This window comes from Dermacentor variabilis, chromosome 3, assembly GCF_050947875.1.
Source record: "Dermacentor variabilis isolate Ectoservices chromosome 3, ASM5094787v1, whole genome shotgun sequence".
Classification (NCBI taxonomy): domain Eukaryota; kingdom Metazoa; phylum Arthropoda; class Arachnida; order Ixodida; family Ixodidae; genus Dermacentor; species Dermacentor variabilis.
Genome location: NC_134570.1, coordinates 8547451 through 8561723, shown reverse-complemented (window position 1 = coordinate 8561723; position 14273 = coordinate 8547451). Strand labels below are relative to the sequence as shown.

Here is a 14273-nt window from a genome sequence, read left to right as displayed (position 1 = left end):
TGTATATGATGGATAGTCTCCCCGGAACTTCCTGGGCTGATCCCACAGCTTTTTGGATGTGACTGAACTATTCATTGAGGACATATTCTTGCCATGATGAATTTTCCACGTGCCTCCAGTCATATCACGCTTTCGCTTTGGCCTGTTTGAAGTTTATAAGGTTAATGTAAGTGGCTTACCTTCTCAGGATACCTCAAGCCTCATTTTGCTGTTTTTTTGCTTGTGTACACCCCGGTGTCCACCAGGGGTTTAGCTTTTTTTTTTTTTTGCACAATGTTCAATGATTGGGATATTGCCTTTTCTGCTGCTGCTATTAGGAGTGCTGTGAGTTTTTCAATCATTTCATCTATGTTGAGTTCTGGTGAAAGGACACTTTCAAGTTTGAGTTCCCCAAAAATAAAGGCCAGTTCACGTGCTGTCCGCAGCAACTTCCAGCGACATGGCTTAGAGTTTATGGCAGGTAATATGGATGATAGTTTGATAATTGCTGGCAAATGATCACTTCCATATGAAGTGTTGAGGACTTTTCACTTAAAATCACTAAGAACAGATGGTGAGCAGAAGGCTAAATTGAGACAGCTAAATTTGGGTGAGCTTGGTGAAAAATATGTTGGTGAAACCGAGTTTAACAGACATATTGTTGGTTGACAAAATAAAATCTTCGATTACTTGCCCTCTTTGGTCTATTCTATCGCTGCCTCAGAGGGTACAATGGGTATTAAAATCTCCTACTAAAACAAAAGGCTCCGGCCACTGGTGTGCTAGATTTACCAGGTTTCTAGTAGTAAAATGAGTATAGCGTGGGATGCGCAGGGAACAAATGGTGGTGGTTTTATGCATTAGAACGGTGACGTTGACCACCTCAAAAAGAAAACTATTCAACTGAACATTTCAGGTAGGAGTGCTGCCCTGAATGACTATGGCGACTCCTCCTGACAAATGACTCTAGTATGCAGTCCCTTCGGACAACAGTAAAACCTTTAAGAATTTGACTGTTCTTGGGCCTTAGGTTTGTTTCTTGAAGGCAGAATGCCACTGGCGAGAACTTATTTATTATGTCCTTGATGTCACCTAAATTATGTATCAGACCTCTACAATTCTAATGGACGATGAAAGCCATTGTAAAGCAATTAAAACTGTTTACTGATATGTGTGCGAGCTAGAAAGTGATAGGTGACAGGTAATGAAAGAATAGCTATTCCAATTGAGGGCATAGCCGTTCAGGTTACCTGGCCCTTTCTTGGCGCAGTTACAGGATGTTTGTCTCTTTTTAGCGCGCTCCAGGGAGCACTGGTGCTTTGGCGTCGACCTCCATGGCTTTCTCCCAGGCGTTGGAGGATCAAGCTCTAGGCATTGAGACGCATGTCTCAGGCCTCAAAGTTCGATTAAGCCTTGGGCCCTGCGACACAGCAGTCTGTGGGCCCGCCTTAGCTGATGATGGAGCAGCATTGGCCGCTGCCACCAAGGGGGCGGATGGAGTTACTATGGGGCCACTGGCTGTGACCCCTGTAAACCCCTGGAACTGATGTGGTGCTGCCCCCTGCCGCGCCACAGTGGCATAGCTCGTTTGATGTAAGTGAGAGAGTTTCTTCCTTGCTTCATAGAAAGAGATCTTTTCTTTCACCCTGAGTGCAATTATTTCTGTTCTCTTTCCTCCTGAAAGGACAAGATTGCAAATAAGCTGCATGATCTCCTTTACAGTTTGCACAATGTGGAGGAGCATTACAGTTGTCCGAGGGGTGATTGTTGGCACTACAGTTTGCGCATGCTGATTTACCTCTACATGATTGTGACGCATGCCCGAACCTTTGACACTTGAAGCATCACCTCGGGTTCAGCATGTATGGCCTGACATTGATCTTTACATGCCCTGCTTAAAGTGAACTGGGAAGGATACTGGTTCCACAAGTATGTATCACATGTTTGGTTGGGATTTGTTTGTTGTTCCTCCTGATTGTTATTCTCTGGATTTTGATTATGTTTTGCTCTTGAAAACCCTCGAGCAGTTCATAGTCGCTAAAGCTAAGAAAGTCTTCTTCTGAGATCACGCTCCTGTTGGTATTTAGTGATCGGTGTAGTGAGATCCTGACTTTGATCTGACCAGTGCCAGTGAGATCAGAGATGTTTTGCAATTGTTCTTTCGTCTTAAGTTGGACAAGAACGTCTCCACTTATCATTTTAGAGGCTTTGTAGTCTTCTCAAATTTTTTCTTTGAGGCATTTTGCCACCAAGAAAGGGGAGAGCTGTCGAAATGGGGTGGTTCCTTCGCTGTGCAAGACATGATAATGTATGAATGTGCGTGGGTTTCGAATGGTACTTCAGTACGACCTCTTTTCAGAGGCTGATCTAGAAGGCGGGGAAAAGCTTCTGCCATAACGTGATTTTGAAATTCGGCGGTGGTGGTAGCCACCCACCACCAAGCCCAACAAGGGACGCTACAAGCCAGCTATGCAACGCCGCTATAACCTAATATATATACCCAAGACTGGATATACTATACAAGTTTAATTCTTGCCACCTGGAAATTCAGAAATGATAAGAACCGAATAGGAGACAGGAAAGATGGAAAAGTAAGAGAAAGAAAAATGTCGTAGAGGGGGACAGAAAAAAGCCCAGGTGGCTCAGTCCGGGGGTGCCGACTATGTGAAGTGGAGGCGAAAGAGATATGTTGTCTCCACCGAGAGGCCATGAAGGTCAAAACACCTGGCATTGGCTAAACTCCCAGGATCCTCTTCTCCCCAGACACGGCAAAGCATGCACAGCTACACGCGGAAGGGCCCAACCCTCATGTGCTCGGGTACGTGGTGTCGCGACACACAATAGTAAAACAGATAAGGAATTGTTATGCAAGCATTACACCTGGGCAGTTCCTTTCTTTCTTTTTCATGCAGAATTTTAAGTCACTGGTGGCAGATCGCACAATTCTACTTATTGAGCTGAGCTGGACATGCATGAAAAATCACCAGGTATAATTTGCTATTCAACAAAGTCGCACTGATTAGCTTTCTACCCAGTCACTTTAGGGCACATTGCAAATTATAGACTGAAGCCACTGAATTCACAATGCCTAACTTACAAGGAGCTCTGTGGCTGACACCAGTTTCATGAGGTGTGTTCTCAAATTATGCAACAAAATGCATTACTGTTCCAGTTAGATTTGACCTGCCCTGCTTCAGTAGGCATTTTGTCTACTTAAAAAAGCAAGTGGAAGAACAACACTGCATTGTGCAATAAGTTTGCTGGTGCTTATTTCAATACTGTCTTGAGAATTCACTGGCTTCAACTCATTAATTGCAATGTATGCCCTAAAGTGATTAGCTTATTTAATAAAATCTTCCTAATTAGCTAAGTACTTGCAATTTCTCACACAATGTCTACTGCCTTGAGTAATCTACCTCTGGCAGTAGGATGCAGTCTCTGCCACAGGCACAGAGCATAATTTAAAAAAATTTTTAAATTCAGAGCTCATGAAATTTTAAAAATCGATTAAGATTTTTAAAAAATACCATACTGCTGGTAATTATATCAAGCAATGCCACACATTGCGCTAAAATTCTGCATGTACACACGTGACCTTCAAGAGTGCAGTGTCCCACTGTTGCAAAAGCACCACACATCATATTCTAGAAGGCGATGCTTTCAGAGTATTGCAATGTCACCACTCCTTCTAAAACAACCAGAATGCATTATGCACAAGCTAAAGACGCCAGAAAAAGTTGCATTTCATGACATGAATTGAAACAGGAGTGTGAAAGAAGGAATAAAGTTTAACTGCAAATGAGCTGTTGGTGTCAGTTTATCAGGGCGTCAATACAGCAGGAATGAGAAGCAATGGACAACGAGATGTCTAGTTTGTTTTTGATTACACCCATTCACCATTTCCATTCAAATTGTTTTGTCAACCTTTCAGACAGACAATGTTTGACCAACGTGCTGATGCAGAGAAATTAGAGTTAAACAAGGAGCAATGCTGTTAAGCAAGTCTTTTTATGACAAAAGTGAAGCGTATTGCAGAGTTTTATTTAGTTTTCTTTCTTTATTTTTATTTCGTTCCTGTTCAAGTGGCCACTTGACCACATCTTCATCATGCTAAATAATGTTTTAACAGCCAAGTAATTGCAATTAAAGAGAATAACGAGTGAAATAAAAATATCGCGTCAAACTAGGTTTGTCCTTTGCTCTTGTGAAATAGCAAACAGCTTGCCCTTACTGCACATTGCAGTCAAGTATGCTCAATAATTATGCAAGACAGTTTCCCTTTGAATCCCTAAAGCAGCACATACCACTACGTCTTGTGGAAATAACTCTAAAGATCACATAATCTTCACTTGTGGGCAAACAAGAAATGCGTAAACTTGGAGCCAATTTTTCGACAAGGTGCTTGTCTTCATCAAGGCAAAATGCTCTTTTAGTTGTGGTGGCAGAAAAACGAAATATAGAAAGAAAGAGAGAAAGAAAATGGAGGCAGAACTCATCACATGTATGCAAGGGCTGTCAAACTGGTTATTTTTCAACATAATGTATGTTATGCACACTGTGATAGATATCTTACTTTTGAGGATCGACTGGTTCTCCAACTTCAGAGCCATGGGCAGTTTGACCAGCACCGAGAAAAAGAACGACAAGCAGAGGAGGAAGAACTTGGTTCTTTTTCATTCCACAGCCGGGAGGAGATGTCGGGTCGCAGTGCGCCTGGCACCACCTGTTCAGTTCAGAAAAACCTTGCATCTGTGCAACAAACTTTGCGGCTTCTGGACCGTGTTGCCACAATGTAGTCACACAAAGAAAACAATAACAGAAACATTGCAAGGAATGGGCGAGAAAGACACAATGCTGCATTCTTTGTGCTATCTTCGTACTAAATAGCAAGGGCCAACTAGCCCAGCAAGTGCACTGTCTTCAACCAATAACAGTCAGAGAAAGAAACATATAATTCCTCTGATTTCATTTCGTCTAGCTTTTGATTTGATTGGCCACTCTCAGTGGCCAATCAAATTATGCAATAACGTCGGCATGGTACTATTCTCACAGACAACACAAAGTAAAAGAAGGAAGCAGTCTGGAATGCAAATGGATTCCTGCAAGCTTCATAGCGAACATCAAAGCAGGTGGGCCTAGCATTGCCGCAGTGGTGGCAACGGCTGCCAGCAGATCCGCGTGCGAGAGTGCCGGTTCGAGGTGGCGAAGTAATCAAAACGGCGGCAGTGGTGCCTTTGATTATTGGGGTTTTGGACCTGCGGTCAGGGCAAAACGTCCGGAAAATCGGACGGCGAAGAGTTCTTGCGTCCGAAATTTCACACGTTCTGATACGTTGACTCTATGGGGTACGTGGCGGTGCTGCGAAGCCGTCCAAATTATCGGGTATCCGCAAAGTCGGTCGTTGAGTGCACACTGGCAACTCCTCCAGCCGACGACAGGGCGTCAAAGACGATTCATTACGATTCCTGTCTGTTGCTCGAGCCAGCATTACCGCGACTTCCGACGCTTTCAATAAAATTGCCGCTAATTTTCCCTGATAGAGGCCCAAATTCCCTGAGTTTTCCCTGACTTTTTCCAGACTACTCAAAATCCCTGAGAATTCCCGGTTTTCCCGGTTGGTAGACACCCTGGCACCACCACCTTAGGGACATTCCAAATGCATTTACCTTAGTACTCAAATAGGCAGCTGCTTAAAGAAGACGAGCCGGAGGCATTTGTGTGAGTATCGCATTTAAGCTTCGTCATCATCATCTTCATCAGCCTATTTTATGTCCACTGCAGGACGAAGGCCTCTCCCTGCGATCTCCAATTACCCCTGTCCTGCGCCAACCAATTCCAACTAGAGCCCGTGAATTTCCTAATTTCATCGCTCCACCTAGTCTTCTGCCGTCCTCGACTGTGTTCCCCTTCTCTTGGCACCCATTCTGTCACCCTAATGGTCCAACGGTTATCTAACGTATGCACTACATGAGCTGCCCAGCTCCATTTTTTTCTCTTAATGTCAATTAGAATATCAGCTGTACCCATTTGCTCTCTGATCCAAACTGCTCTCTTTCTGTCTCTTAACATTATGCCTAGCATCCTTCGTTCCACTGCTCTTTGCGCTGTTCTTAACTTGTTCTCAAGCTTCTTTGTCAATCTCCAAGTCTCTAGCCCATATGTCAGCACCGGTAAAATGCACCGATTGTACACCTTCCTTTTCAGTGATAATGGTAAGCTTCCAGTCAGGAGCTGACAATGTCTGTCGTATGCGATCCAACCCATTTTTATTCTATATATTTCCTTCTCATGATCAGGGTTCCCTGTGATTAGTTGACATAGGTAAACATACTCCTTCAAAGACTCTGGAGGTTGACTGGCGATCCTGAACTCTTGTTCCTTTGCCCAGCTATTCATCATTATTTTTGTGTTTAGCACATTAATCTTCAACCCCACTCTCACACTATCTCTGTTAAGGTCCTCAATCATTTGTTGTAACTCGTCTGCATTGTTGCTGAATAGAACAATGTCATCGGCAAACCGAAGGTTGCCGATATGTTCGCCATCGTTCCTTACTCCTGAGCCTTTTCAGTTTGATAACTTTAATACTTCTTCCAAGCATGAGGTTAATAGCATTGGAGAGATTGTGTCGCCCTGTCTGACCCCTTTCTTTACAGGTATCTTCCTACTTTTCTTGTGTAGAATTAAGGTAGCTGTAGAACCTCTGTAGATATTTTCCAAGGTATTTACGTAAGCGGCCTGTACTCCTTGATAATGTAATGCCTCTATGATTGCTGGTATCTCTACTGAATCAAATGTCTTTTCGTAATCTATGAAAGCCATATAGAGAGGCTTATTGTACTCTACGGATTTCTTGATTACCTGATCAATGACATGCATGTGATCCATTGTAGAGTATTCCTTCCTGACTAAAGTCCCGTGTTGCCCTTATGCTAACGGAGATTATTCTAGTGAATATTTTATATTATACTGGGAGTAAGCTAATGGGCCTATAATCTTTCAATTCTTTAACGTCTCCCTTTTTGTTGATTAGTATAATGTCTGCATCCTCCCAGTTCTCTGGGACCCTTGCAGTTAATAGACACTTCGTATATAGAGCCACCAGATTTCCAAGCATTATGCCTCCTCCATCGTTGATTAAGTCGACTGTTACTCCATCTTCTTCTGCCACTCTTCCTCGTTTCATGTCTTGCCAAGGCCCTTCTGACCTCATCACTAGTTATAGGAGTTTCTGTAACCTGGGTACTGCACAGGTCAGTACAGAATTCTTCTGCTGCTTTTACTATACCTTCAAGATCGCTGATGCTATTACCCTGCTTATCTTTCAGTGTACACACCTTGGTTTGTCCTATGCCAACTTTCCTTCTCATCGATTTCAGGCTGCGTCCATTTTTTACGGCTTCTTCAGTCTTTCTCACGTTATAGTTTCGAATATCACTTATTTTCAACTTGATCAGTTTTGACAGTTCCGTGAATTCTGTTATCTCTTGAATTGGACACTTTCATTTTTGTCGTTTCTTTATTAGGTCCTTTGTTACTCCGGGAGAGCTTGCCTAGTGGTTCCCTTGCTTCCCACTTCAATCGCTGCCTCTGAAGCCAGCCTAGTTATGGTTTCATACATTACCTCTATGTTGTCATCTCTCTGTTCTATGGCTGCATACTTGTTTGCAAGTACCAGCCTGAATTTGTCTGCTTTTACCCTTACTGCCTCTAGGTTGACCTGCCTTTTCTTGACCAATTTTACTCTTTCTTTCTTCAAGTTGAGGTGAATCCTAGCCCTCACTAGACTATGATCACTTCACTTTACCTTACGCATCACTCCTACATCCTGCACTATTCTGGAGTTGGCAGAAAGTATGAAATCAATTTCATTGCTTGTTTCACCATTAGGGTTTTTCCAGGTTGTCTTTCTGTTGCTACGCTTCCTGAAAAAGATGTTCATTATTCAAAGCTTATTCCTTTCTAGGAATTCTACCAACTTCTCTCCTCTAGCGTTACTAGAATCAACACCATAGTTGCCAATGGCTTGTTCACCAGCCTGCTTATTCCCCACTTTTGCATTGAAGTCGCCCATTACTACAGTATACCGAGTTTGCACTTTTCTCCTCGCTAATTCTACGTCTTCATAAAACTGATCCTTTTCCTCATCATCATGACCAGATGTTGGAGCGTAGGCTTGTACTACCTTTAACCTATATCTTTTATTAAGTTTGATTACGATTACTGCTACCCTCTCATTAATGCTGTAGAGCTCATCAATGTTGCCTGGTATGTCCTTATGAATTAGGAATCCTACCCCGTATTGCTTCTTATCTGGGAGACCTCTATAGCAGAGAACACGGCCATTATTCAGCAACTTATAAGCCCCACCAGTTCTCCTAATCTCACTAAGGCCGATGACATCCCAAACAATGTCTGATAGTTTATCAAAGAGTCCTGCTAAGCTAGCCTCACTCGACAGAGTTCGGCTGTTAAAGGTTGACAGGGTCAGTTTCCATTGGCTCTCAATGCATTCCAGTGCAATTAATGTAAGTCAACTACGAGTGCACAAGAATGCAATTTAGTTGTGGAAGGCAAGGAGCATGGCAGTGATAGGGTATTTCAGGGAAATAGAATCTGCAACAACCACACTTTGAAAAGTAAGAACCTCTTCAGTGACAAGTGGAAAGATGATAGCAGAATTTCACTGTCTCTGTGCATAGGCTTCACTCACATTTCCCAAATAGCAGCAGCACATGATAGAGAACTAAGTTATTCTTACCTAATTCAAAGCTCCACCAAACTGTGAGACGCTTGCTGCATGAGAAAGTTGAGATCTATTTAACGTTTCTAGCCCATCTGCAGTTTTTCATAAAAAGCTCAATAGGTGTGCGGTGCTCAAGGCTGGACTTGGGCAAGCATCTGCTAGTTGTATTCGATAAGTTGAAGGAAGCGGATTTACGAGGCTGCAACAGTTCTGAAAGCAGGTGTTCTGGGCACTCTGAAATGGTCTATGAATGGTAGAACGGCTTTTCAAATCCGTATATTACATGCATGAATGTGAAACTGTGGTTTAATTTAAATACATTTAGTTTCTGCATTCACTGACGATCCATGTATGTTGCTCAGGGTCATTCAGTTGAAGAGCACAATAATAGTACCCTGTGGGTGCGCAATATTCAACATTTAAGTAAAATGTGTAATAAGCTTTCTTTAGCCTGAAGCTCATGTCATACACATTTTCTGTTTCCTGTGCATATAATTCTTGAAACAAAATAAATCCGTTTGAATTTGAACCCCTCCTCCCCCTTCCTTTATTTAAGACGCGTGGATCTTTAAGACGCGTGGCAATGATTTCACCATGAAATTTAATGAGACTACTGAGTGAAACTTCCTAAACGCAAAGTTCTAATTTTTACAACTGTTGCTTTGTGTCTCTTGAAGCCCAAAGGAATCCTACGTAAGCGAAGCTTTCTTTGGAAGTTCGCTGCATTTTCGTGGCTCTCTCAGCTCTGCCACATGTATGCGAGTTCGCCGCTTCGTTGCTAATAAAAATACCACTACAGGAGACTACTGTGCACATAATATTACGAGACAGTGTTCGCCGGTATGCACACCCGCCGATTTTCAACCTCAGAACATGGTCCAACTGATTTATTTCGCATGAGCTGCATTATTCATGTTTCATGCGGTCGTACGTTCGAGGTATTTACCGCCGGCGATACAGCTTCAAGCAGCTCTTCCCTTTCTCGAACAGAGCAAGCAAACAGCCAAGGGAGATTTGCGCGTTGATAGATACGAGAAAAATGCAAAAAGTAGATTACAAGATTTTGTCGGGCCAATTTTATGAACACGGCGCAATTAACGTTTACATATATTTAAGTAAACACAAACGACACAACGAAAAACTCGGAAGTCTTTTGGCGTTTACAGTGGCCTTACTGGTGAAAAACTAGACAAGTGTAAATGACATACAACGTGAGAAAAACTCCCGAGCAAGTATTTTATTTCAAAACCAACGCGGCACCGAACAGTTTCATCCGTAAAGATATAAGCAATCGAGATATCTCGTAGGAAACCATACAGTTGGCATCAAGAGTGTAGCGTCAACAATTACAAATCACTTACCGTCGTTGTGGGAGTAGGCCGTCCTTCAATCGTACGTGCAAAGTCCGTAACGTACGAGATTTTTTGGTTGAAAAACGTATCCAAATTGGTCAGAAGCGTTGGCGTGTTACACGAAGCGCCAGTAACATATGTTTATGCGCCTCTCACTCTCGGCACGCCGTCCGAGATGATGGGGGCGAGTGCCGACGTCAAATGCCACCAACCGGACGAAAGAGCGGCGAGTGTCGGACAGACGGAGAACCACGCTGTTTGCGCGGAGAGTCGACAACTATGAGCGAGAGCGAAAGGATAGATCGGGTAGTTACTAGGTGACGCGACACGCTTTACTACTGCTGCTTCCTGCTTTTCCATCTTCTGTGAAATAACATTTGAAGAGGGAAACGCTATGAACCTGCTATGCCGCCATAGTGGTCCCGAAATAGGAGAAACTGTGGACTGTTATTTCTTTCTTTTTCAAGCAGTCGAATTAACAATTTTAGCACGCACGTACATCTGAACTCATGTGACATTTAGTTCTCTTTGGGACACGGGGAAGGCTGCACGTACTGCACGTGAGTTGTATATAACGTACGCCTGAAAGCAGATAAGAAATTGGTATTTTTGTGATTATCTGTAATGCCGCGATTACACACGGTCACTTTTGATCGCGATTAGGCCCAGTCCGGATGATATTTCTTGATCGCTATCGACAATGATCGCTGCTACACGTACGGTACAACGATCCGGATCAAGTTTGGGCATCTTTTGGGCCACCATAATCTGGGTGAGCTTTAACCTTAGCACACTAGAGTGGGGCCAAAGCATCCACATATCAAATATGCTGTAAAATCGTATACCTAAAACATTTTTTTACGAAATTATTTCGTTTGTCATCGTGGGTCACCGTGTCATCATACAGCACTAAGTATGGACAGCTGGGCTAGTTGGTTATGATTAGCATTATGAAACATCGTTCCAGCGCACAATTGAACACGGACGAGAAGAGGAAGACAACACGAACGCCGGACTTCAACTGAATTTTATTCATGGAAAACAGGGCTTTATGTACACAGGGGGAGGGAGTGGGGGGCTGCTAGTGCGCAGGACCACTCAAAAATATTTCCTTGTTCTAGGCAACAGTCATCAGAGGTGTCAAACCAAAATAAGAAAAAAAAGAAAAACTTTTCCCTCTCTTTTTTACATCACTCAGTACAATCTTGATTCAAGAATCTCCTTCTCTCTCTCTCTCTCTCTCTCTCTCTCTCTCTCATCTCCCGCCCTACCTAGCTGATTCTACACACCCGTTTGCCCTGAGATAATCAAGTTCTTTTTTCCCGAGTACAACAGAAGGAACACTGACACAGTAATCGTTTTCATTGGAGATACAAAACGCTTCAAAAATTTCCCGGTTTTTCTGATTGCTATATTTGCGCAACACACGTGTTCGTTCGAAAAACGCCTTGCCAGGCGAGGGTAATACTATACACAACACCGACGTCACATTCAACGAGCCTGCAACGAGCCAGCCTGCAAAATAAAGCACACCAAATCCCTCGTTGAATGTGACGTGAATGTGATCAGATGCTCTAACTTACAGGCATCAGCCTTTTTTTAGTCTAGTGTGCCAAGTTACCACTAAGATTAATTATTATTATTATTATTATTATTATTATTATTATTATTATTATTATTATTACTACTACTACGACCACATTGATTGTGTTGAAGCCAGCGTGACACATAATTCAAAATGTTTCTGAAGCTTTGTGGGCTCTCTCTTCTAAAAAGAGTGCCAAGGATGTACGTCTTCTTCATGAAAATAGTGGTGTTGTCTCGAACACTGTTGATGCCTTTGCAGAACATTACTGTTTGCTATATGGTGTGAAATATGCTTCAAGTAACCTTCCTTCTCAGTCTGGCACAGTGTATGCTATCAGTCAATGAAAACCTTGTTTTCAGGTGTATAGAGTGCCTTAAACCTTCCCTTTCTTGCGGTGTTGATGGTATTTCCTCCGCAGAGCTTAGCCCTTTGAGACGCTGTCTACACAATTGTGCAACAGCAGGAGAGTGCATCAATAGCAAAAGCACTGATGAAAGTAATGGTATTTAAAATGTGTTTCATGCATCTTGAAACACTTATTATTGGAACTGTGCTGCAATTTTGAATAACGTGCAGAATGGTCTAACAAAATGAGTGGGAAGGTAGACGACTGGGTGCTTTTACTCTGTGTCAGTATGTTGTATGTAGCGGGTTCACTTCTTTCATTGTTTTTTACTACGTCGTGCACCAGGCATAATTTTCAAGTGGCTGGATAAGTGCTTTTCAAGCTTTTGAAAACACGAAATAGTACATGTTCTCAAATTTTGTGTTCCTGTAGTGAGTTTTCGCATGGAGTCGAAATTTTGTAAACTTGACAAAACTCGCTAAACAATTGAAAATTCTTAATATTTGCTGCAGCTGTACACTTTCTACGATTCTGAAGATGCAAGAGATGTGGTGAAAGCAGCTTTTCAATCAACGGGATAAAGTGGTGTCTGAAAGGGTTAAAGGGACACTAAAGGTTACTATTAAGTGAACGTGGACTGTTGAAATACCATCCCACAAACCTAGAAACGCTTGTTTCGTGCCAAGGAGAGACTTATTTTAAGAGAAAATGCGTTCTGAAGCGTCTGCGTACCTCTAGCTCAGTTCAAATCGCCCGCCCTCCGATCGAGGAGTACTGACATCATGGTCTCATGGTCAAAGGAAACTCTATGCTCATAGTGACGTTGTGCCATCGGTGAGTAGAACGGCGTCCGCAGACGGCGCTACGGCTTTTCTGCGCAAAACGCAAACGCGCGGCCAGAAACAGAGCCAAGACAGAGCCGACAGCAGAGCGAAAGCGGGAGTATGGTGGCTAGCGGAAGAAGAAATGCGCGACCATAATCTGGTACTTTATTCTATGACGCCAACTTCGACGCTCGTCGCAATGGACCCTGACAACGACAGATTGGCTCGTGATGCTGGGCTCAACTTCAGCGATTTGAGCAGTGACGAGCGCGTCCTGCTGCAGGCTCGCGCTGCCGGCGTCGTTGCGTACTACGACGGCGGCCTCGGCACCGGCTCTCCGGAGCGGGAAAGCAACGAGGGCTTCCCACGACATCACAAGGACGTGGCATTCTCACTGCTTGTTCGAAATGAAAGTTTCGCGAGCCAGCAGAACCCGCACAGCACGATGCGATAACGAAACTACTGAAACTCCAAAGCGTGCGCGGCGCAGAGTCGAGCGCGCAGAGTCGAGCGAAAACGAAACCTTTCGACCACCCATACTACAGAAGGGTAACGTCAAAATGTTATTCTTTCTTGGAATCGAATAGACGTAGACAAGTAGCATTTTCTTCCGTCTTATAATCGAATGAAATGATATCTTCAATAGGAGTAGTTGAGTATTAGTAACACAAATTGTGAGGAGTGCTTTCGTCATCGGGCTAGCACTGGAATGTCGCTGGGGGGTCTCAAATCGTGTCATGCATTTACCTCAATTTCTCGGTTCCTAAAGCTCTGTTCGCGATTATATTGACGCCTTAGACGTTGTAGAACATTGCTCTACCACTTTAACTTGACTTTCTGGTAACCTTTAGAAGCATACTTGTTCCCCGTTCTCACAAGCATCTTCAATAGTTCCCTAAAGTCTAGTACCTTTTCTAGCACTCGGAAGGTAGCATGAACATTGCCCATGCACAAATCAGGTGCTAGATGTGCAGTTACTAACTGCCGACCTATATCTATCCTCTTCAGTGCGTCAGGTGTTTGAATCGATACGGGATTCCTCGCTTTCTGTTAGTGCTAAGAGCATCTTAATGAATGAAGAGCATCATGACTTTGTGTGCCAACAACTTAAAACTCTTTGAGACTGTCAACAGTGTTCACCACTGCATCGACTTCCAAAAAGACATCTTTTCACTCTCAAACTGGTGCAGAAACATTAAGTACTCTTAAATGCTTCCAACACTATGGCATTAAGTTATATGAACAAAACGCACCATGTGAAATTTTGATACACCATATGTGATGCTCCACTACTTAGGGTCGATGGAATGAAAGATCTTTGTGTGTACTTCGACAAAATGCTAAGCTTCTCTTCACATAGATAATCACATAACACGCCCTTCATGCTCTTGGAATTGCATGCCTTATATTCCATGATTTCCACTCACCTGTTGTGTTT

The 14273-nt window shown here is 43.1% G+C and overlaps 1 protein-coding gene across 6 annotated transcripts in view; it reads right to left on the bottom strand.

Annotated features, from left to right (window-relative positions):
- LOC142575120 (uncharacterized) overlaps positions 1-10341 on the bottom strand; it is a 132006-nt gene extending 121665 nt beyond the window's left edge. For 5 of the 6 annotated variants that reach the window (XM_075684130.1, XM_075684128.1, XM_075684126.1 and 2 more), the window contains exons 1-2: positions 10087-10340; positions 4553-4702 (exon numbers count right to left, since the gene is read on the bottom strand). In XM_075684130.1, coding sequence (XP_075540245.1) covers positions 4553-4656 — 104 coding nt within the window. In that variant the 5' untranslated portion in view covers positions 4657-4702; positions 10087-10340. Of the gene's footprint in view, positions 1-4552; positions 4703-8740; positions 8776-10086 lie in introns of all 6 variants that reach the window. The other variant, XM_075684127.1, reaches the window with a different exon arrangement.
- Between the last annotated feature and the right edge of the window lie 3932 nt (positions 10342-14273).